At 40.0% G+C, this 25703-nt stretch overlaps 1 protein-coding gene across 2 annotated transcripts in view; it reads right to left on the bottom strand.

Annotated features, from left to right (window-relative positions):
* Positions 1-2608: 2608 nt before the first annotated feature.
* GUCY1B1 (guanylate cyclase 1 soluble subunit beta 1) overlaps positions 2609-25703 on the bottom strand; it is a 64659-nt gene continuing 41564 nt past the window's right edge. The window contains exons 6-14 of one of the 2 annotated variants that reach the window (XM_037897454.2): positions 19451-19681; positions 18014-18130; positions 16821-16954; positions 15701-15898; positions 11957-12194; positions 11368-11508; positions 8627-8781; positions 7630-7756; positions 2609-3728 (exon numbers count right to left, since the gene is read on the bottom strand). In XM_037897454.2, the coding sequence (XP_037753382.1) occupies positions 3705-3728; positions 7630-7756; positions 8627-8781; positions 11368-11508; positions 11957-12194; positions 15701-15898; positions 16821-16954; positions 18014-18130; positions 19451-19681 (1365 nt within the window). In that variant the 3' untranslated portion in view covers positions 2609-3704. The remainder of the gene's footprint in view (positions 3729-7629; positions 7757-8626; positions 8782-11367; positions 11509-11956; positions 12195-15700; positions 15899-16820; positions 16955-18013; positions 18131-19450; positions 19682-25703) is intronic. The other variant, XM_037897455.2, reaches the window with a different exon arrangement.

The following is a 25703-nucleotide window of genomic DNA, read 5'->3' as shown; positions in this document are numbered from 1 at the left end:
AAGCCTATTCCAGTGCTTAACTATCCTTACAGTTAGAAAGATTTTTTCTAATATCTAACCTAAATCTTCCTTACTGCAGATTAAGCCCATTACTTCTTGTCCTAACTTCAGTAGACATGCAGAACGATTGATCCATATCCTCCTTAAATCAGCCCTTACATTTGAAGACTGTGTTCAGGTCCCCTTCAGTCTTCTTTTCTCAAAACTAAATATACCCATTTTTTAAACTTTCCTCATAGGGCAGGTTTTCTAAACCTTTTATCATTTTATATTGCTCTCCTCTGGACTCTCTCTGATTTGTCCATGTCTTTCCTAAAGTGTGGCTCCTGGAACTGAACACAATACTCCAGCTGAGGCCTCACCAGTGCCAAGTAGAACGAGGCAATTACCTCCTGTGTTTTATGTACAATATTCCTGTTAATACACTCCAAAATATTAGCCTTTTTCACAACTGCATCACTTTGTTGACTCATATTCAATCTGTGATTTCAGTATATCCCACAGATCTTTTTCAGCAGTACTACTGCCAAGCCAGTTAGTTCCCATTTTGTAGTTGTGCATTTAATTTTTCCTACCTAAGAGCAGTATTTTGCACTTGTCTTTACTGAATGTCTACTGGTTGATTTCAGACCACTCACCAATTTGTCAAGGTCATTTTCAATTCTAATCCTGTCCTCCTGAGAGTGCTAGCTGCTCCCAGCCCCAGCTTGATGTCATCCACAAATATTGTAAGTATACTCTCCACTCCATTATCCAAGGTGGTCTTCCACTTTAAGGGCCCTGGCTTAAGGAGAAGCCCAGCAGGCAAGCACTGGGAACCAGCTGATCCAGCTAAGTAGCAGCTAATGATTGGCCTATTAACCCCAGAAAATTGGACCCCCACATCTGTGTGCAGGGCTGCAGTTCCCTATGTGGGAGGGAAGAGCCCTCATTAAAATGAGGCTAGACACTGACTCTGAGGCATTCCCACTGACTTTTACTTGGGTGGCTAGGAGTAATGGGCCACTAAGACTGCACCTTGCCTGATAGGAAAAGCCCAGGCAGCATATCTTGCCTTGGAGGTAGATGCAGCAAAGCATTAAGGGACACCCAAAACCACCATACTAGACCATCTAAGACTGAGTGAAGGAGACTGTCATCATCAATTCCACAAAAAGAAAAGGAGTACTTGTGGCACCTTAGAGACTAACCAATTTATTTGAGCATGAGCTTTCGTGAGCTACAGCTCACTTCATCGGATGCATACTGTGGAAATTGCAGAAGACATTATTATATACACAGAGACCATGAAACAATACCTCCTCCCACCCCACTCTCCTGCTGGTAATAGCTTATCTAAAGTGATCATCAAGATGGGCCATTTCCAGCACAAGTCCAGGTTTTCTCACCCTCCGCCCCCCCACAGACAAACTCACTCTCTTGCTGGTAATAGCCCATCCAAAGTGACCACTCTCTTCACAATGTGTATGATAATCAAGGTGGGCCATTTCCTGCAGAAATCCAGGTTCTCTTACCCCCTCACCCCGCTCCAAAAACCACACACACAAACTCACTCTCCTGCTGGTAATAGCCTATTCAAAGTGACCACTCTCCTTACAACGTGCATGAAAATCAAGGTGGGCCATTTCCAGCACAAATACAGGTTTTCTCACCCCCTCACCCCTATACACACACAAACTCACTCTCCTGCTGGTAATAGCCTATCCAAAGTGATTGTAAGGAGAGTGGTCAATGTTAAGGCTTTGTGTTAGAGTGCAGGTTTGATGAAGTCAGGGTGCACATTGCTTTTGAGTATCTGTGGGGGATGGAAGTGACAGCCTTATGGAGTAAGTTATCAACAATTGCAGACAATCTGAAGGTGGAAAAGAATGTACAAGTATTGCCACTTAACTTCTAATTTCCTTGCTTTTAAACTTTTGGGTGAATGAGCTGAGTCCTCCCACAACCTTCACTATCATTAGATGTAATGTTATGTTGCTAATTATTGTTTAAATGTATCAAAAGTAATGATTGTGCATGCAATTTGATGTCCTCATTTACTTTTGTGAGGAGAGAACCTGCACATTTTGAGCACTACTTTAATCTAAAACCCTGATCCTGTAACCAGTTCCACAGGGGCAGGCTCCTGCGCCCATATGAGCACTGACTACAGGATTGGAGCCATAGTTTGGCAAATAGCTGAAGAATGCACTCTGCATAATCCTTCCCTTGACCTGGTGGGGAGGCTTGTGTGCTCCAGTGACCCTGTGAGCTATGCTGGCAGGAGTTTTAACTCCTGCTAAGGGCACTTTCAGCTGGACATGTCAAGAGACAGAAAGGGACCAGATGAAAAGCAGTCCTCTGATCCTCAAAATTGGGGGTTGAATGATAGACCAATAACCTATTCTCATAAAAAAAGTTAAGCTTTAGAAACACAATGGGGAGCCATTCCAGCAAACAGCATGATAGACAAGGATGGCAGAGCCTTGTTAATGCCCTAACTGACATTTGACAGGATGGGAAAGATTCAGATTCAGACTTCATATAATAGAATTAAGAAGAAGATACATATGTTATAGCAAGTGTATTATTCAGATATTTTTATTGAAGAAATAAACTTTCCAAAGACCAATGGAAAAAATAATTTATTGCAGTTCCTTTTACACATTAGCATGAAACATTTATACATATATTTTTGTGCTGATAAGATAGATATACTATAGACAAACTTTTATTTTGTGCACAAAAGTAATTGCACTGTACTAACATATAATTGTATAAAGCAGATATTCAGAAAATATCATTGAGCTAAGAATGAATGTATTATTCCAAGAGGAATGCCCTATACATTGAAACTAATTTAATTATTCCTGACTTGTTGTCCAGAATATTATCATATTCTTCCAAGGGCTGAAACAAAATCACTTCTGAAAACTAAAGAGACTAAAACAAAAGGCTTTGCCTGACAACCTTGTCCCACCAGTGTGCCTTTCAGTGTTTATGGTCCATTGGAAAGGAACAAAAGCACTGTGAGTGACACAGAATTGTCCAGCAATCTATTATGCACAAGTCAGTTGCAGTCAGTTAATATAAATCAATGAAAACTACATGGCAAGAGACCAGCATTTGGACAGAATTACATTTACACATGATTCAAATTGCAGTATTAGACAACCAACCCCCTCTTTTCAATATAAAAAATGTACATATAGTATATACAGGTGGAAATTGTACAATAACATCAAAAGAGCTGTTGTTTCCTCATCACTAATTAGCACAGTATGTCAAGCATTATTCCCTGAAGGAACTGGAATACCACATGATGACATATTGAAGGAAAATGGAGAGCATTAATAGAATAGTTTTTATAACGATGATGAAGACAAAGAGCACATACGAGAAGCACCAGATTAAAAGGGTTAGTTATGGCACACGCATTGCATGATGTTATTCAGTAAGTACTATCAGGACATAAGAAAGGTTACATGAGCCACAGAATGGGCTTGGAATACACACCCATAGCAAAAATAAAACAATATCAAAAGCTGAGCCAAATAACAGCAAGAGATCCAGCAGTGAATATGATACTTTCAGGGTGGGGCAGATAGGCAAATGAGACATGCAAAATGAAGTAATATGCACAAATCATCGTTACTGCCAGACCAGTAAGTTGTTTGGGACACAGCATCGCACCCTATCCAGCGTCCTCTTCCTCTTCCCCCAGCTCAGTAAACATCTTGCTTTATTTCCTTGTGTGCATGTAAGGGAAGTTTGAGAAATAAGAGAGTTTCTTTGAAACAGCAATGTGACATGCAGTGACAAAATAAGTTTGATACTTTTCATTGTGGCTTTATTATAAATAAAGAAGACAGTGCATAGTGAAGCAGGAATATTGTTGTGCCAGGATCACAGGCTTTGGGTGCCTTATTAGTCGGATTATGACAATTCCACCAGTTAGGTGACAAGTTACCCTAATTTATCCCCGACTGTCCAAGGCTCCTGTGAGCCTTGTAACAGTGAAGACACAGGACTACCCCAGTCACAGAGCCCCTCCAGCCATTTATGCTGCAGCATGTGAAGTCAGAGAGATTGCTGTTGCAGGAGGGGATAGGTTTGGGATAAGACTGGGGAACCAGCAGTGTGAGGAGTAAGTGAAGAGTCTCTGAAAATAGGAAACATGGGGTATGAGGCACCCGTAGGGATCTTAGCAATACTTACATCAGCTGCCTCCAATATCATGGATGCTATATTAAGTAGCCAATATTTTTATTCCCTGTTCCCTTTATTTTGGCTGCAATTTTCACCTTTTGGAATGTTGTAAACCATAAAAAGGTAAAACAAAACAACACCTGAGCTTTTCTACTAACTGGGCCGTCCTAGTTCTGTGTTTTTAAAACAAACCTGCCTGTCAGGAGTGAAGCTGCAGCTGCACTGTGTTCTAAAAACATGTAAACAAGGGCATCAGGAACTGCAAAACAAGAGATAGAGCCAGAGCTACTGTGGCCAATGCTCAGTTCAGACCCAGTCCTAAAGTTGTTGAGTGCTTAAGTGGAGAACAGAAAAAGAACACAAAATGCAAGCAAACATGGCTGCTTAGAAAGCAGAGCCTCCTAGGAGGTAATTATGTTGCACTATGTGACTGGATGAAACAGCTAAGAGGTGCTGAGCCACTATAACTTCCATTGCTATCTATTGACACTGCAGAGGCTCAGGGCTTTTTAAGGTTTGTCATAACATCTCTGTCCACTTGCTGAAAACATTTATCTATATTAATTATTGTGATCTAATTAGCAGAAGGTGATTTCATGACTGCCCTCTGGGATGAAGGGGATGGAAGTGGCACATTATCTCTGATTCTGATTGATTGATTCATGTTGGTAATGGAGATAAGAAAGAAGTTCACTGGTGTACTGGAGAGAACAATTAGCAGGAAGATGATCTGGTTAATTTAAGAAATCTTTTTAATCTCTAACTGATTCTATGATTCACTCCTTGCAATATGCAGGAATGCCCCTACTGGAGAGACAAAGTGGGTGAGGTAATATCCTTTACTGGACCAATTTCTGTTGGTGAGAGAGGCACGCTTTTGAGCTTACACTGAGCTCTTCTTCTGTGATGGGAGGAGTCCTACTGTACAGGAACATCGTATTTGTGTGTGCATCTGAATTTAGGAAGAAGCTAAAACAAAAGAGATCCCTGGCTTTTATCAGACAAGGAAATAATTCTATTAGTCCATCACAGTCTGAAGGAAACTGCCCTGTGATTGGAGTGAGGCATGTCTGGGAATTCTAGGGAAATCTACCCTAAGAGGCAGAAGGCCTTTATGTAGCACCTGGTCTGAGGTAGAGCTAGAGGCATTGCTTTATCGAGAACAAAACCGAGCTTCCCTACTTCTGGGAGAAAGGAGTAAAGGTCTATTCTCCAGCGCACATCAGGGACTTATTCCTTTGGGGAAGGTCTCTGCTTAGGCCACATCTATAGAAACTGTTAGGTCAGCTATCCAGAAAGAGATTGAGCAGAACCAAAAGCTTGAGCTGTTGTCCTGTGATAAGGAGGGCTATAATGCTTTGTAAAACAAATAATTTCGTTATAACTCTTAACACTAGAGTGAAATAATCCTGTGTGTAACTCATACAATGGACAGCCCCATCACAAATTTCAGAGCAGCAGCTGTGTTAGTCTGTATCTGCAAAAAGACAAGGAGTACTTGTGGCACCTTAGAGACTAACATTTGTTTGAGCATAAGCTTTCGTGAGCTACAGCTCACTTCATCGGATGCTCAAATAAATTTGTTCGTCTCTAAGGTGCCACAAGTACTCCGTTTCTTTTCCTCATCACAAAATTACACACATCTTTTAGTTAAAATATACCTAATGGTATTCTAAAGGTACTGTGCTCTACTTTCTATTAGTGTTTTAGAAATAGCTAATGATTTGTGAAAGGGTAAATGAAAATGAGTCAGCAGAGCAGCTCATTTATATGGACATTTTAGTCAGTTGTCTATTGTTAATCATTTATCTTACAGTAGCATCTAGCCTTCTGAGCAAAAACCTGAGAATCATCAACTCCTGAGTTCTAATGACATCTCTGACTGTGGCTATAAGCAAGTTACTTACAGCCAAATTGTCAAAAGTTGCCATTAATCATGGGTTCCTCAATTTTTAGGAGTTCAATTTGAAACACCTTAGACTTGATTTTCGGAAGTTCTGAGCACCTGTAACTCCATATGAAATCAATGGGAGCTGCAGGTACTTAGTGCTTCTGGAAATCAAGCCCAAGGTGTCTCTAGCTGGGTTCCTTTGCCTCAGTTTCCTCCTCTGTAAAAGAGGATTAAAAATATTATCTTTACCTACCTACCTCCTAAGGGGGTTGAGAGAATGAATAAGTTAGTGTTAATAAAAAGCTTTTTAGATAATTGCTACATAATGAAAATACTAAATATTATTAATTCCAGAAGCAGCCTTGATATATGTACCCTTTCAAAATCTATTTTAAATACATGTCTAGGCTAAAGTGGGTAGTACCCACCTGGCTGTGCATTTCTCTCTAACGTTACATTTAAAAATAACACATGCTTGGTTAAATAGGATCTCTATTGCTAATAATTTAGGGAAAAGTGAAAAGTGTTTTGATAAAACCTCTTTTATCTCTGACTATGGATCTCAAAGGGAAATGTCAGTCATATGAAACTATGGTATATTCTGCAATGGGTATAAAACACAACTAGCAAAGTATCATCAAAAGGCGACACAGAGAATATTCATGAAAGTTACGAGTCTGTGCTAAAGACTACAGGTAAGTTTTCTAGAGAAAATACAGACTGTTCTCTGAAGTACATAAGAAATATCAACATTTAGTAGGTACCATTAAAAAGTCACCATTTGCTTGCTCAAATACTTGCAGTAAGAACTGTGGGTAAAATTTGCAAAAGTGACTAAGTGGCTTAGCAGCCTAAATCCCATTTTCAAAAGAGATTTAGGCACTTGGGACTCTGAATGAAACTTAGGCTGCTAAGGCCCAGATTTTTAAAGGTATTGAGATGTTGCTCCTTAAGTCACTTCTGAAAATGGGATTCAGGCTCTGAAGTTACTTCAGTGCCTTTCCAAAGTTCTGCTCTGTATCTTCCTAAACTAAACGTGCAACAGCCTCTGTCCAGGCAGAACCCTGTACCTGCACAGAGCCCACTGACTGCAATAGGGAGCCCATACAGAGGTAGTTGCTGGACTGGCATCTAAAAATAGAAGAGACTGCAGTATTTCACTCACTACAGGCAGGCAAATGGAGAGTTTTCAAATGGCACTAACTATACATGTCAGCTAAACAGAGATGTACTGCATATTACAAAGTCTAATATAACAGAAAAATCTGTAAGGACAGATAAATATTTAAACACTTGGCATTCCCTCAAGGACTTTTTAAAATACAAAAGTATTTTTTTAGAGAATGCATAAACAGCAAAGATAAATAATCAAGACCTTTCATCTGCTGTCAAGACAGTAAACACATTAATGGAACAACATTTTACAGAATGGTTCATTTCTTGTAGGGAACATTTAGTTTTGCAAGTGAAAATGGTTCTCAGTGATTTAGATTAAACTTGTTGTATTTATGCCTTGTTTTAAAAAAGAATTACTTTTTGGTTAGTCATACCTCTGTCTCTGTACTCTTTCTGGACAAAAACCAAACTTGCATTGGTTCTTTTTTACCCTTCATGGAAACAGGGCCTCTGTGTTCCAGGTGAAATTGAGGATCTGAATTTTCTGGTGACATAAGACACCTGAAATTAAAAACAAACATTAGATTACCCCTCCACACACACAAACATACAGAGAAAACATTAAACATGCTACATCTGAGGGCACATTAATTACATTGTCAGGCAATACTGTAGGCTGGGCTTAACATGAATAATTGGACATGGGTGAGGACTCATATCCTGGGACACCGGATTAGGGAGATAAATTGATCAGTAGTTTGGAAAAAGAATATTTGTATTAGCTTAGATAAGGGGGGGGGGAGGGGGAACACCCAGGGAACCATTTACAATGGACAAGGTAACAATGGATAAAATAAGCCTGGAACATAAGATGAGGCAAAGAGTAAGTCATTCATGGACAGTGAGTATACAGAGCATTCTTTATAGGGGTTGGTTCCTACAAAGTAACCAAGCCAATCCCAAAACATGTAATGAAATGTATAGTGAATGCAATGAAATGTGTAATGTATATAAAGGAAGAAGTTTGCTGGGTAACTTTGGATGTGTGTTACCCCCTGTACCAACGCCCTACACTTGAGTCTGGTCAACTCAGTGTAGCTTTGCTTTATGCCAAATAAAGGAACCTGAGTGACAAGCCTGGAGTCCGATTGAATTCTTGGGTAACCTGAGTGGAAGATGTCTCAGGGGAACCCTAACAAATATCTTAAGGCGATTATCATGTCTCACTACAAATTCCTGTGGCTGAATATAATTGTTTCCTATGGAAATAGTGATTCATGGTAATGTAATGACACAACATTTCATGAAAATACATGTGCTGTAATGTACTGAGTGGGATTGTCACTATCACCTCTAAAGTTACTTTAAAGGTACATTGATAAAATTGTTTCTTTTGAAATTCTTATCAAGAAGGGGTTCTGCATTTCTCACCTGTAGGTGTACTCAGAAACATTGATTTTTCCTTTTTCTCCAGTGGTTTCTGTTCTGCTTGTTAGATTAACAGTGTTTCCAAAGAGACAGTAGCGGGGCATCCTTTGGCCTATGACACCTGTAACCACCTCGCCAGTGTGGATACCTATTGTTATCTTTAACAAGAAAAAGCAAGTTTGAATATTTTATAGTTCATGATCATTTTTACTAACTTGATGTTTCCAACTAAATACATATAATATGCATTTTCTAAATGCTGGAGTTTATCTTTTATAAGACACCAGTCTTGATTCTTTTTCGCCTTACACCATGTGTAGTCATTTACTGCTGTGCAGACTGAGTGTAAAATGTTATTCATTCAGAATGGTAGAATTCTACACCCATTTTGCACAGCTGTACATGACTATACAAGGTGCAAGGCAGTGGAAAAATCAGGCCCACTTTTTCAAAGCATAAGGACAGATTCGGCTGGAGAATTATCTTGGCACAGGATACTGATCACTGCAGGCTCTCTTATGAGGCTCTCTCCACAAATCCTGGTGCAGAAGTGTGCTGGTGGTGGGGAATGGAGACTAAGGGCCACAGTGGAAGCTGTTAGGATGATTCTGTGTGGTACTATCTAAGATTCTATGTGGCCTCCAGGGCTATCTAAGTTACATCAGGTGCCATTTCAACCTCTGTAGCAGTCCACAACTGAAAGGACACAAAGGTGGCTTCACATCACCATAGTCCCTTGCCCAGGCTGTGAGTTGTGTTGCACCCCCCAAAGGAAGAGCATAAGAATACACTCACTGATTTTAATGAATTGTGAGTGTAACTCAGAGCAGAATTTGGCTACTGTGCATGCTACCTAAGCCAGCTGGAGACTTCAAACACAGAGGTTTACATATTAGGTGCACACGACACAAGGTGACTTTTATAACTATCTGTCTACCTACCTACCTATGTTCTTGTTTTAAAAAAGGAACATAAGGATTTTGAAGTTAAAACTTAAGAGTAATGAGCAACTTTTACGTCTAACATATTGCATACTGTCTTTATAAATGCTAACTTCTAATCTGAACTGAGCACACAGATACATAACTCAAAAATCTCACAGTGTGAACACATCTGCAAGGGTGATAGTGTGTCTTCCTTTTCCTTTCACCAAGTCCATTGCCTGAAATTAATGACTAACTCCAAGGTTATATGATATATATATGATCACCAAGGTACACAGCACATCTTGGATAGCACAGGACAGTACTTATGTTAGTAATAATGTCTGAATTACACAGCTTTTTGGTAAAATCATCAGGCCAAAGTCTCTGTTACAGCAGCATATATCCATTGGAGCTTCTCCAGAGTGAGAGCCCACCTCTTGTTAAAATAGTTCTTCTGTGAGATTGTTTTATTTCTCCTGCATTCAGAATAGTCTCTATTTTTGCTAACGAGGGGCATGATTCCACTCTGAGGAAAACTGGTGTAAATCATGAGTACCTCCAATGGAGCCTTGACAAATGGCCTCTTTCTATAAATGATGATTGAATTATTCATAATCATGCCTAAAGTAATCAAAAGAATGGGTGGGAGTAATATTATTTTAAAAACAAATAGTTTGGTTCCTGTTTCGATTACATTAAGCAGTTATTGAATGAAGTACAAGGCACCATCCTACATTTTTTCCATAAAGATTATGAGGTACATTGTGACTCAGAATTAAGAACTTGTCCCTTTCCATTAAACCCTGTACATATACAAACTAATTGGGAAAAATCTTGCAATTATTTCACTACATTTTTAACAAAGCCCAATTCATCTCCTGTAACAATTGGCTCCAAATTTATAATTATACAAGAACATGAGCCAGCAGGATTTCTTACTTATGGAGGATCCCAACCATTTAATATATAATGATTTTATTCAGTGATAAAAAGGTGACAAGTGAATCATGTGTTACATACACTCAAAGAACCCTACAAAGATAGTATTTGTTCAGCGGGGTTTTGTGGCTCAGTTTCATACAGACATGATGCTTATTGGCAAAGATGCTTCTCACTATGAAGAATGGGCTAAGTCCTTTAACAGACTTCAGTTATTGCAGAGCATCAGATCAGGCCTTCTCCACTTCTATGCTCACAAATACAGTGAAACATCCAGGAGCTAATACACTACTGTCAGATGCAGGGGCAATTCCATTCATGTACATAGGAGTGTGCCTGTTTATCCTGTGATTATTTTTCTGAAAATGAGAGATTATTGCAAGACCTCTAATTTGGTGTTAATTCAAAATGTAACTTCTAGTAATCACAGTACTGCCATTCTCCACTTCAACGAATCCCTATGGAAACATACATTGCTCTAGAATGAAAGATTTTCCCATGTCGGCTGGTGGCTCTGAACCAGAATCAAAATGGGTTGTTGAGAGAACACTATCGTTCTATACTCTGTGCTTCAAGCAAATATATACTGCACTCAGATGGGCAGTCGCAGCTCGCACTGAAATCAATGGCAGCCAAACATACATGGCCATGGGCAGAATTTGGTCCTTAAGATTGGTAAACACAATAACTATGTTTTGGGGTTTTGTGGGAGATGACTTATATCACACATATATCTGTTTCTTCATATCACTGAAAAGATCACTCATCTTCTAGCAATAATAAAATTTGTGAAGGCTGGACCTTGAGTTTTATTGTATTTCAGTGGTGGGTTTTTTAAAAATTCAACAAGTCTTTACTGAATCCTGGACAAATACTAACCTCTACAGGCTCTCCATCTACTTGAACCTGTCCTGCTATTTCCATCATATCCAATGCCAGGTGGCAGATAGATCGTGCATGATGAATGCATGGCTCTGGTAGACCACTCACAGTCATATACTTGTCTCCAACTGTCTCCACCTATCAAAACATGTTTGGGAATTATGCTTCAGAAAGCTAGAGCTACTGTGGTGTTTCTTTTAAGATTGCTAGACACTTCAAATACTTTCCCCTTCACCTTTTTCTATATTCCTAACACATTCTTGGAGATTCATGTATACAACTTCTTAAAATTAGTTGGAGAGCTCACTACCCATTGATTAGCAGCTTATTCTACCTTTATTTACCTAAAAGTACTTATTTTAATGATTCCATGCATTTATTTCAATGTGCAGCGTTCCAGATAAGAGTTCTTCACTGTATATGTTGTTAAAACTAGCAGTGGACGTGTTCTTTTCTTCGCTGTGGACTAAATCCACACCAAAGTTGTAAAAACATCTAAAGTCAATGGAATGAACTGAGATTATATTTATTTTATGACACTACTTTATAGCAACACAATAGCAATGCCCTAAAATCTCATGTTTACCTTATAAACGAATGGATTCCTTCGTGAATCAGTCAGAATATCAAATCTTGTGTAAAGGTCATTTAAAAGATTAACTATTTTCATGGCTCCCTCTCCAGAGGCATGTTTACTGCAGAATGCATTGAATCCAACTATGCCACTGAAGAGAATGGTCACATTATCATACCGCTTAGCTGGCACAGGACGCTTGTGTCTCAGTTCATTTGCAACAGATGGTGGAAGGACAGAATACAGCAATCTAGACAGGTAAAATAAGTAAGGGGTATGAGAGAGAGAGAGAGAGAAAGAAAGAAAGAAAATGAATAAATGTATTATTTAAGTCTGACCCTGATATTTCCATAAGGCGTTATTATACATTAATGATTTCCAATAGTTAAGTGATGTACGAGGCTTATAAAGGAGTCTATTCCTTGAACACCAGGCTCTGATATACATCTGTGTGGTTCATATGGTTAAAGCAATTACATTCCAAACACACGTTCTAATAGGTCAAAGCCACCACTTAACTATGAAAAAATATATTCAAAATTCCTTTGAAATAATCTGTTAAGATACCTCGTACTACTTTTTCTTACTCCTAAAGTATGTGGGCCAGATCCTCAGCTGGTGTAACTTGGTTTTGCTCCACTGATTTCAATGGATCTATACCAATTTACACAAGTGTCGTATCTCATCCTTAGGGTTTATTACATTTTTTCAACAAATCGAACAGTTCATATGACAAAAAGAAAAACAGTGTATATTGTAAATCACAATGCAAATTAAAAACTAAATCATACACATAGACCCATATTCTACCCTCATGTTCACCCCTTTTCAGCTTTTCATCTGCCACTGTACAGAACTCAAACTCAGCAATTTGGCAAAGCAGGAACAATTCAGGGCTTAGCAAAAAAAATCTGATGGTAACTCAGATAAAATTATACTAATTTTCAATCTAAAATTACCCATTTTAAAGTTCTGGCAGATCTCATCGGTTGTTCAGCCTGCAATAAACATTACAGGCTAAGACAGACATGAAAGCTAAGAAGAAAGGAATAAACAGGATGAGAAAGATGAGGAAGAGAGATAAGAATAATGGATAGATGCATTTCCCTAAAGAATAATAGATAGAATTTTCTAAAATTATTTTAAACACATCAAAGTGTTCAGTCTCAATTACTGGAATTATTTAAACTGGTTTAACACATCCTTGATCTCCCTATGCAATTCTAAACTCTCTTGCAGCTTATGGGTATGATTGTGGTGCCTTCTGCATGTGTGGAAAAAGGGAGGGAAAGAGGGTGCAAGGAGTTTTTCCTCCCTTTATGCAATGGCACACAAGAAATCATGTGTCTTGGTCCTTGCCATCAGCAAGTACAAGGAATGAGGTAGAGTTCTGGTGTCAGGGACAGCAAATCCAAAAGAGAGATTTCTCTGGAACTACTTACATGAGCAAGGGCTACTTTCATAAGTAAAGGTTGGATGGCTGAGTCCTATTTCTATGCTAAGTTTCAAACTTCTGTCATTTTTGCTGTAAGTCTGTTCCGAAAACCCTGGGCAGAATGGTTTTGCAATCTGATGGTACTAACATCTATCAGACTTAAGTGAGTTTACAAGTAAGTAAACGTGGCAGGATTGGACCCAAAGTCCTGACTGAAGAGTATATGCTTTTCTAGATTTTGGTGAGGAAGGGAATAATTTATAAATACAAGTTAACAGCAAAAGAAAAATCACCTCTGAGCATGTCCAAAATGCATCCATTTAAATATTATTGAAGCCTTTTTTGACATCGCTCCATGTTTTTTCTCATTACATTTTTGAGTATTGGGGCTGATGCTCTCAGACTGCTGCTCAGAGGGATACCACTCCTGCAATCAGCCCTGTGCAGGTGGCATCCTCTTCCTGCATGAAGTTCCATTAACCACAATGGGACACTGTGTGAGGACGGGGGGTTGCCCATATAGATCTGATCACAAGATCCTACCCAAATTTGGGTCAGGGAGATTTTAAATGCCTCACTCAAACTCAAATAGCATATGCCTCCAAAAAACAAACCACATCAAAACAAAGAACTGTATCGATACTATAGAGGAGACAATCCTTGGCATGAAGAAAATTTTGAAGTTTTTAACGGATTTCACAATATACTCGAAATTTTAAACTTTCATTTTAAAAAAGGTGAGCTTATACTGATGTGCTGCAGGCCCTGCTAACCAAGTCTTGTAGAAAAATGTCTCCAGCTAAACAAGAGAAGCAGCAAAGGTAGGAACATTCCACTCTCACACTCTATTCACCTCAGTGAGGTGTGAAATTTAAAGCCTAACTGGGACAATTTAAAAGCTAATATTTTAAAATAGATATGTTTTATTTGTTTTTTAACAAAAGACTCAAATTGAACGCAAAAATGGTTTGGGCAAAGTTAAAAATTAGAAATGCAAAAGCTACACTTCTAACAGTGGAAGTTGTGCATTACACAGGTACAGCATTTTCACTTCCTAGTTTCCTATTTTAATGTGCACCTTGAAACTATTACCGCAAGGTAAGTCTTTAATCCAATATTGTATACAGATGCCAAAAAACATATAGGATTTGCAACATGGCTCAATTAACACTGTCACCGGAATCCTAACTTTTAGATTTTCTGATTTTTTGTGCAACCTTTCCGTTGCATTAAATATAGTTCTGGACTATTTTCTGGCGTGTGTTATAGCAATAATTCATGGTGCCTTTCCTATTGGGTGCCAAACAGATTACTGTTCACTGATGGTAAAAAAGTGTTTCTACGAGTCAAACAAAACAAAACAAAAAAAAGTGGGCTTTTTTAAAGCTTCCTTTGTTTTCGAGTTCCTCAACTCATCATTTCCTTGCCACTCATTTACAGCGACAGACACTACTCTACAGGATAAGCAATAGGACAACAGACTTGATGGCAGGACATTGTCAACATCCCTATTAGGTACTGACAGACCTGGAGAAACTTTGCTACTATAACACTGATGAGTATTTTTCAAATAGGACATTTGACTGCTCGTCAAATCCTGCTCGTCTCAGAGCCAGTTACTTAATTTACCAGTAACTAGTCTTCTCTCTGAGTCCTGTCTAGAGAACATTATGTAATAGTAATAATTTGCATGTTCAATGTATTGTGCACTAGTTCACCTCTCACGAGGCATAGAAAAGCTAAATTCATAGCATCATACCATAGCAGGACTTTAAATAGTCTTTTATTTTTGTCTGCCTCTAGACTGTAATACAGTTTTCAAATAAGAAAATCAAATTCCTTGTAGCCTGGTTGTGTTTTCTGTCATTTTCAAATTTAAATTTTCATAATTAAATGTTACATATGGTAGATCAAGAATGATTTAATACTTTATTATAACTTTCAATGTTATTTCAACTAGTCTGATCCCTATGAATTATCTCCTTTATTTACAGGGCACATAGTAAATTATAGTGATTTCTGCATCACTGGCACTTTGTCACTAGCTCTGCAGCCTCAGTAAGATGCTTTCCTGGAACACTGCTCTCTTAGGTCATTTCTAAAGCTCTGGAGACTGTTGCTTCGCTTTAGTTTTTAGCTCTCTACAGCAAAGAAGGGAAGGAGTCCTTCAGTTTTCCACGCATGTGGTATTCTATATTGCAGCTAATGTTTGAGAACCTTCAGAATATACAACATTATAAAGACAAAAAAAGTTTGTGCTCTCTTGGCTCCATAATTACCAGCTGTTTTGTTCCAGTTTAAAACTGGGAATTAATTCTTACGTGTCTGTCTTTTTCTTCTCGTCTTCCAGTGCTCTTAGTGTGTGCTGAAGTCTGTCTGTGAGGATCTCCAGTTCTTGAGTCAACTTGTATTCCTCTCTGAACTGCTCTCCCAAAAGGACTAGGTCACGGGTAGCATCATGCAATGGAATGTCACTCAGATATAACCCTCTTCTGGTTAAATCATCCAAGTTCATCACACTGTTATATAGAGAAATGTATTTCACTGGAAATGAAATGCACATTAAACTAAACTTGCCTAAGGAATCCTTTAAAATATTGATTAGTAGCAGGGGTTGGGGATAAAGGGGTAAATAGTGAGGTAATACATTTAATTAAAAGATTGGGAGTACAGTAAAACAAGTAGCTTCCATCAACTATCTTGTAATTGTATGCACTAATGCATGTCTTTTTATTGTACATGTGCATACAGAGCCCTGACTAATGCATTTTATAAATGTCTAAAATAACACCCCCGCTCAATAATAGCAGTGCTATTGTAACCTACTGTTCAGTATGTGTTACCAGTCTCCCACCTGTGCTCACTCCACAAAGGATATGAATGTGTTATCTCACTGCTACAAAACTGATCCTTTAGCAAAACTAGAGAGTTTTATGCGTTTAGCTCTGAAGGTCCTCAGTTTAATCCCTCGTCACAACCAAGATGACAGTTGTCACGCTATGACATGAGTCCATTACATAATTTATTTTCCAAACTAATTTTCCAGCTGATTCTTAAACATCATTGCATCTCACTGTGAAAATTGCATTGAAACTGCTATGCAAGCATATCGCCAGATGAGAAACTGATTCCTACTTCTTCTTAGGGTTATGAAATTCATAAACCAAATGTCATGACTTATTAAAAAGCACTCGGTTAATGAGGTGTTCTGCTTAAAAACAGATGGGATAATATGTACCAATGTTTGTAATGAACGATTTTATGCATGCACCACATTCTGTTCTCTACGTGCAACTCCCTTATATCAGTGGGCTTGCACCACTATAACTTAGAACAGAATCTGGTCCAGCGTGTTTCTGTAGTCATACACATTTAGAGACACTCCTGCAATTTGGTGGCTATTCAGCATTGTCAGTAGAGTACTCTTATTGCTTAAACTACCTTGGAGAACAAAGAAAGAGAATACTGTCTGCTTCAGGTAAGTAGATCATTTGACCTTTGAGGCGTAAGCAGCTGATTTCCGTGCCAGTTAGTTCATCTTCACACTCCAACTTCTCTACATCCAACAGTCCTTCCTTGTAATGAAAAAGTAATAATAATTAAACAACAATAATGATTCCTGTGCTACTTCACCAGGCACATGTGCATGTGTGCATGCAAACAGACACACATAACCTTCACTAGAGGAAAGCTCAGGATGTCTGGAATCGATCCATGAAGCATAGACTACACTGAAGACCAAATGAACTTGTTTCTTGAACATGCCAAACTATACTATTTAAGTTTTCTAAGGTTTCCTATCTCGATTACTTTAGTGCAGTGGTTCTCAAACTAGGGCCACCGCTTGTTCAGGGAAAGCCCCTGGCAGGCCAGGCCAGTTTGTTTACCTGTCGCATCCACAGGTTTCACCAATCGCAGCTCCCACTGGCCGCAGTTCACCGCTCCCGGCCAATGGGGGCTGCGGGAAGTGGTGCGGAATGAGGGATTTGCACTTTGCTGGTTTTGTCCTCCTTTTCCTCTGTTAGATGTCATTTCTCAAACTGAGGGTTTAATCCTGTGAGTGCATATGCAACACTTCTCCTTCAGCCTTCTGGGATATTACTTCCAGTAAATAAGCAGGTTACCTGGTGTAGCAGTTGCTACTTCACGTGCTGCACTCATTTACATGAGTTTGCCTGGCTCTTTTGCCACGTCTACAGAAGAGGACGCGGGAACATGTTGGGGTTGGAAGAGTGTGTGTGTGTGTGTAAGGGCCCAAGCAGTGATATGCTACATGCTGGCCTTTCAAACTATTACGCAGTTGCTTCTCCCCCAAAACCAGGAGCAACTGCTGTTATACAGTTACTCCTAGTAGAAGGCTGCAGTTCTGTAATGTCATTTATTGTACAGGATCGTCATTTGTAAAGAAGGCATCATAGGTGCAAAAAATATGCACCTCCCTGTATCTGCGCCTATAGCCCACCCTAACAACCACATATGAATTCATGCATCTGGCTTTTTCTTGGCCCAAAACACAGAATGGGCTCAGGGCTTACTACTGTGCAAAAGATTTTTATTGAGGGCCTCTGAGTTTCCTCTTATCTCTGTAAAATATACTTACTTATTCAAAAGCCAGATGAACGTTATTTGGTTACCTTGCTCCTCAATACAAAGACAGTGTTGATATGTGAGAGGATCCCATGGAAACTAATATCAATATGAGGCCGAACCAAGGAAAAAACTGACAATAGATTGCAGTTTCCTGGATGAAGCTAAAACATAAACAAGACAAACAGAAGCTCATTTTCTAAGGAAATAAAGGATTTTTCTACAACCAGAAAATATTCACATCGTGATTGTATTTCTTTCACTTCATATACAATGCAAGGTGGAAGAGAACAGAGACAGAGAATGCAGGTGTACATTCTTTATATAAAATATGGCTTTCAACTTGTGGCTGTGGTGCCTGTGTATTTTAAAGTGCAATTCTATTCTGGAAAGTGACTTTGCAAAAATAGCACTGCACCATATCATGTTTGAGGTCTTTCAGCGTTCCTTCACTTTACAAATAAAAAGCTGTTTTTTCTAACTGTCCTCCCTACAAACTCACGTTAGGGTCAAAAAGTCAAGTTGTGTTCTCTCACCTATTATCTCCTGTAATAAAGATTCTGCTGGCCATATTCAGTAGGTCACTAGTTACATGTGTTCAATGAACCACCTTGAATTCATCTGAAAAGCCACTGACCTCTCTTCTTTCCAATTCCCCCTCAAGAGCCATGTCCAGGAAATCACCAAATCACAATGGTGAAGTGAAAGGTCAGTAAAATTAACTATATTGTAAAATTATTTAAATGATTCAGAACCATCAAGATATGCACAGTGCCTATGTAACTGCATGATCAATTGACATAATCCTCATCATACCTCTCCCATTTCCCTTATATTGTTTACTACACTTCCTAGCTCCATCTTGTCTTAAATTAGATTGTCCGTTTTTCAGGGCAGGGACCACATTATCCTATGAGTTTACACAGTACATAGTATAACAGGGCCCCCAATCCTAAGTGAGAACTTTGAGCACTACTGTAATATAAATAACAGAAAACAACATCAACTGTGTTCAGCGGGGTTTCATAGGCATATACTGAGGTCAGAAATTGGACCTTAGAAATTGGTAATTAGAACTTAGTTAAAACTGATGTTCCTGATGTAAAAGAGCATTGAGCATCCCATCATACTGCAGCTATGTTAGCTACACAATGCTAATAAGCCTGAAAAATAATAAAATTTTTCTGTTGTCAAAAGTAAGACTCCCTGAATACATAGAAGGCAGACCTGTTCCAGAAGAAGGTGCTATTTTTACATAGTCCATTTTCAAAGTGCAACTGCATTTTAAGGTGAGAATTAAACACTGCACTGTAATGTAGAAAGACAATCGCAAATCTATTTAATGTCTTCACAATGAACCCTTGCAGAATATAACGTATCACAATATACCTTAAATAAAGAAATTATAATAGCACTTAAGTGTTGTTATTAAAATAATATCTAAAACACTTGTTACAGCTGTTCACAAAAGACAATAGTCTGACCTGTGGAAGGACTCTGTATATAGCATTGCCACACTGTGTTACCACCAGATCTCTGTCAAATATTATGTGGAAAGGAAAAGCCTTGCAGAAAGTGTAAGGACTGATGCGGGACTCTTGGGTCCCATTCTCTTCAAATCTGTCAAGGTCTTCATAAAAGTCCTCTTCCTTAGACTCTTTCTCTTCAATTAAAAATTGAGTGTGGTCACACTCTTCATTTCTCTGTTGAATAACCTGGAGAAAAGAAGAGAAAGATTGCAGGTAGCAATAACCTCTATCATGTGTTAATAATTAGAATTCTATTGCAAAGACCAGAACACATTTAGAGAATATAGATACATAAATATCAAAATAATGAGTTCCAGGTCTTCCAAAAATACAGTATTCCTATAGAAATCTCCAGTTTTAAAAAAAGTCTCTACAAATCAAGGGAGGAAAAGCATTTCTTTATTCAAGCACAGTTGCTCTTGGCACTAATTGAAGCCCATTCAAATATGAACTGTAAATTCTAAATCAGGGGTCGGCAACCTTTCGGAAGTGGTGTGCCGAGTCTTCATTTATTCACTCTAATTTAAGGTTTCGCGTGTCAGTAATACATTTTAACGTTTTTAGAAGGTCTCTTTCTATAAGTCTATAATATACAACTAAACTATTGTTGTATGTAAAGTAAACAAGGTTTTTAAAATGTTTAAGAAGCTTCATTTAAAATTAAATTAAAATGCAGATCTTATCAGTTTACTGTGATCCTTGCCCTTGCTTTTCCTTGCTGAGTTTTCCAATGTCTGGCATCTATTTGGATACTTTAAGCTGCACACAGACTTCTGAGTGATCAGTTGTTAACTGGCTCCGAGAGGGACAGAGGACAGATTTCATGTGTGAAAATACCTGTTCACGCAGGTATGTGGATCCAAATGCTGTAAGCATTGCAAACACAACTTTTCTTCAAACAGTTAAATTTTGGGACATCCAGTAGGTCAGAATAGAGGCCCCCTGATCTCTCTCGGTAGCTTCAAATGCATTCCACAGATCTCCAAACTTAGATGCCCATAATTCTGAGCTTTTTAACTGAATGAGCTGCATTTTTAAATCTTCAACACCCATCAACTGAAATACAGACACATCCAAGTCGCTTTTTTTGACTTTTTCAGGTTTTATTCGAAAAGAAAGCATTGGGCCAAATCGCTGGAAATCTTGAAATCTGTCAGAAAATTCTGATTCCAGTTCTTCCATGTACATTCTTATCTCAACGTCAAACGCAGCGTGCTGTTCCACATGGCATGATAGTGACGTAAGCAGCAAATCAGGACTTAAAAATATCCCAATACAGTGGTGCTGGAACAATTTTTAAGGTGGAGGTGCTGAGCTATGCCCCCTCTTGCCCCCCTCACTGCCCCAGGCTGGGGCCATTGGGCCACAGCTGGGGGTGGCTGCAGAGCCCTGGGCCAGCGTCTGGGACCCCAGTCTGGCTGGCCCTGGACTGGTGGCTGGGACTCAGCAGTTTGAGCGGGGCCAGCGGACGGTACCCCAGGCCAGCAACGAAGCCCCCCAGACCGGTGGCCGGGACCAGCAGCGGGCTGAGCGGGGCCAGCGAATGGAAACCCAGCTGGCGGGGGGCCAGTGGCCGGTACCCCAGGCCAGCAGCGAAGCCCCCGAGACTGGTGGCCAGGACCCAGTGGCCAGGACCTGGGCAGTGTTATTGCCACTGAAAATCAGCTGGCGTGCTGCCTTTGGCACACATGCCATAGGTTCCCTACTCTGTTCTAAATTAAATGGATATGTCTACACCAACTCCTGATCCTGGAAATAAGGAGCTACACTCAGCCTTGGATTATGCTTGGTTCTGCTGGTATAGCCCAGAACACAGGACCTCTTGTGAGGGAAAGTGCCCCTGGATGGTTTTGCATTGTCCAAGGCACCTGCAACTTTATTTCTATGGGGAGCCTGCACCTGATCAATGGATCCCCCAAAATAGGCAGTGCTGGCTGGGGAGAGACCAGGGCATGGCTAGTCTAAGGATGGGCTCATGCAGCACTTGGCTTCAGGAGACTGCACTGCTGGGGCTCTTACACAGTATGAAACTGCCCTACCCTGGTGAACTTCCAAGAAAAAGCTGCAGTGCAACCAGTCACCTACCCTCCCCAAGGGTGAAATAATTCCGTCTTGTTGGAGCAGCTCCTGCTAGCTCAAGGAGGGGCAATTAGCACCTTCTTGCACCAGTGAAGGTGGATCAAGTCTATGATGTCTGCAGAACATAAATACAATAGTAAATAGCTGGCTTATAACAAAGAAATAATTCCCCATTACTCCTTACTTTGTAGAAATAAACTAAAGAAAAGCACGAGGCTATTCCCATTTGTAACTCAACCTCTATTATTACAGAGTGAGACTTTAGCAAAACAAAGTCTACAAAGTGTGAGCCTTTAACAAACTATACACAGTTTTCTTTTTTAACAAATTGTTATGACGTGTTAGAATGTGTTTAGTGATGCAGCCACAGAAGTGAAATGAGGACAGACACATGGATGGAATTAAGTGGCTGGCCACAACTTTTATTACACTTTAACATAGGGAAGGGGCGTTTCCTGCCCATTATCCATACTCTTTATACTAGACATTTAATTGGTTCCAGTGCAGTGGTTACAGGGCTCCTTACCATACAACCCATAACAGGGGGTGGCTCTCCCTAGCTTACCCTTGGAACTCAGCTCTCTCCGAGTCCTAGTACTCTCCCCTCAGTGAGGGCAACAGAAGGTGCAGCAGGGTGGGGACTTCAGCTTGGGAAAGCTACAAGGTCTTACCCTATCCCATGATCCCTAGGCCCATTGCCAAGTCTTTTACCTCTGGGAACTGTACGTTCTCCTAACTGCACTGGAAATGTGGCCACAAGTTGCAACGAATAAACAGCTCCTCCCCAGTACCTCAGCTAGGTACTAAGTGCATTCCTACTTAACCCACTGTGGTTTGAAGGTGCGGCAAGGAAAGCAAAAAACAAACAAACAAAAAAACTCCCTGGTCTTCTACCAATTGTCCCATGGGAGAAAAATTCCTTCATGACCCCCAAACAGTGATTGGCTATACCCACAGCATTGGTCAGGCTGGATTCCCATTCCTAGTTCTACTGAATTGGTTGGGACTGCTGGAATGGAGTCAAAAGAGGTTCCACATGCCTTCCATACTGGGTTAAATCCTGGGAGATGGAGAATGCTGTCTGTCACGGAGCACAGACTCACCCGGCAGCGCCTCCTGCTGGTCGTCGTCAGGGAATTAGCATCCAGCTGCCAGAGCATCTCTTTCAGGTCAGTGTGTCTCGCCACCCCTGCCCTGTGTCCCTCCCGGTGCCCTTGTCTTGGGTGCTGCCCCCGGCACCCACTATCCCCACCTCACCTCAGACTTAGGCTACTGCCAGTCACCAACTAGGCCCCGCTGCCTGGAACAGACCGCAGTATAAGCCACTCACCACAGGCGAGGGGATTTGGACCTGCTACCTCTGCCTACTCATGGCTGCCCCTGCAACCCCCGTACCTAATAGGCCTTCCCAGGCCTGCAGCTGCCTTGTCCTTCCCCCAGCCCTGCTCCAAACTAGGTGTCCTGCTCAGCACCTTGCAGCCAGGCCCTGTTCCCTCTACAGGCAGAGGGAGAGTGCTCCCCAGCTTCTGGCTCACAGCCTTTATAGAGCCAGCTGGGCCCTGACTGGGATATGGCCCCCCAGCTGTTGCCACTTCTCCCAATCAGCAGAGGTTTTACTCCCTTCCCCAGCCCCAGCCCTCTTCAGGGCTTTTCCAACCCCTTCAGGGCTCACCCCGCTACACTGTCCAATCAGCACCTCTCTCCCACACCTCTCTCCGCCCAATCGGCTGGCCCAGAGACTCCTGGGGTGAGAAGCTATATACTGTCCCTTAGTGAGTGTCTCCCTCCTTTGCTGCTGGGAGCGTGCCCCTTTACCGCCAAGCACATCAAGTTCCCCACCTGTTGAGGCAGGGGAGTGGCATTTTTCACACATCCAGGTTGCTCCATTGATTATTAGGACTAGTCTTTAACTTTTGCATGTCTGCTCAGAGCTGGGCAAGTATCTGGTGTGTTACTGATCACAATAAATATCTGGTGTGTTACTGATCACAACAAAGGAAAAAAATAACGCAATCTTCTAGCTGTTTCATGATGTGTGCAAACTAAGGATGCTGAATTTGCAATCATTACTCATGAAAACAATAATGGTTACAGGATCAGGCCCTATAGTTAAAACTAAAAGCATCTTCTCCAAACCATAGCTGTTAATGTGTGATATTTAAAAACCAGCATAAATTCATATGTTCTATTGGTTTAATCTCATATTAATATCTTGAACATATCATCTCACTTCACTCTAACAATCCTACTCAAAGTTCCTTGAAATAATGAAATTAATAGGGCTAATTTTGTTTACCAGGAGAGCCATATATCGTGGTATAATTAAAGTTGATGCCTAATGAAATATCATAATTTATCGAGTGTCAACAAATTTATCTCTTGCCAAACCTAATCAGATTTAATGGGTAGAACAGAATAATTCTATTTAGGCAGTATTGTTTAGCAGCAACATATTGGAACATATTAGGCTCAGTTCTATCCTCACTTCAGGCCTAATCCAAGGTTTACTGACATCAGTGAGACTTTCCGTAGACTTCAGTGAACTTTGTTTCAGGCCCTTATACCCTGACTAATCCTATAGATTTCAGTGGGGTGTAAATCAGGGCAGAGAAGGCACTCCTATTCAAGCGTTCAGAAAATACAGTTAATCATCCAAAAACATGGATTCAAGAATGTCTTGAATATCCTTTTTTTTTTTAAATTCCAGACCAAAAGTCCCACAACAGACAAGATCAAAACACAGAAAAACAAGCCTTTAGGAGTTCTGAGGTGGGGAGATATATCCTAGAGTTATTCTAAAACATTTCTGGATGTTTCCAAAAATATATATTAGTACAAATTATTATGCACAAAGAAATGCAATCACTAAAATATTTGGCATATTAAGAGGTCTTTTTCCCTCTGTGAATGCTCATAACTCATGTGTTGGCAGTAATATACACACAGGAAGGGATGTTACCAAAATTTGGTTCCCATTTTTGCCAGGGGAAACAATATAACAATACTTTGTGCTTCTATGGCATTGGGAGGTCAGGATCTCAAAATGCTTTACAGACATCACATAATTAAGCCCCAAAATATCTTTGAAAGCACTGATATAATTACAGTCTCCATTTTACACAGAGGAAAGCTGAGTGTCACAGTGACAGAGTGTGGCAGAGTCCTTTGGACTCCCAGTCTTGTGCATTAAACACAGGCCCATCCTTCCTCTTTGTAGTCTTGTAAAATATGTTATTAACTCCCTTTCTCCATCTCCTTAGTTTCCTAAAGCCTGATGCTGTTCTCTAGGTGCATTATCAAAGCGGAACTCCAACTCCACAGTGGAAGGTGTTGCAGCGAGTAGTTGCAGCTGGAGAGCCAAGAGTATACATGTGGGGTCAGAAATTACTTGTGGCCACTTAAAGGGAAAAAAAATCTGTGGGTTTGTCCAAGCACCAGTGTGGCTTAGACTTGTGTTTCTTGTGAATACAAAGCTTAAGTGACCCCCATCCCTTCATCTTCCAAGAGACCATCTCCCTATATTTGAGAGAAGGAATGAGGCTATAGTCACACTGTAGTTAGATAGTACTGGTGGTTCTGAAGGGAAGGGAGGATCTCTCTCTCTCGCCAACAAAATGCTTTGTTTTGTTTTTTGTTGGTAGGGATAACTGGGCCTCTAGAATTTAACAGATTAACCTTTTCCAAAATCCATGGATGTATCACCATTATTAAACTAGGCCTTCCAGATTATCATTTCCATCAGTGACTTTTGTGGGATTAAAGACTAGAGTTTGGATCCCACTTCTAAGAAATCTCATTTACCACAACTGGAAAAAATTGTATAGCTTGGATTAAAAGCTTTTCCATTTGAAAAAAAAAAAAAGCTTTTTAAGGAAATTTCCATGTCAAACATTACATCTTCCAACTCCATTAATAATATCACCGCATGATAGTCTCCCTAGTTCTCTGCTGTAATGATGAACCTCTTTACAGGTTCTTATCTTTTCTTATTAATAACAAGAGATCCACAGAAAACCAATCAACCAATAAAGGTTAGGGTTCAGCATAAAAAAACTATAAAATACGAGCAATTGGCAATCTATTTTTAGCTTTTCACACTAAACATCTCAATGAGGCAATTTCACGATCC

The sequence above is a fragment of the Chelonia mydas genome, chromosome 4, assembly GCF_015237465.2.
Source record: "Chelonia mydas isolate rCheMyd1 chromosome 4, rCheMyd1.pri.v2, whole genome shotgun sequence".
Classification (NCBI taxonomy): Eukaryota; Metazoa; Chordata; order Testudines; family Cheloniidae; genus Chelonia; species Chelonia mydas.
The sequence above is the reverse complement of the archived record's forward strand: the minus strand, read 5'-3'. Positions and strand labels throughout refer to the sequence as shown.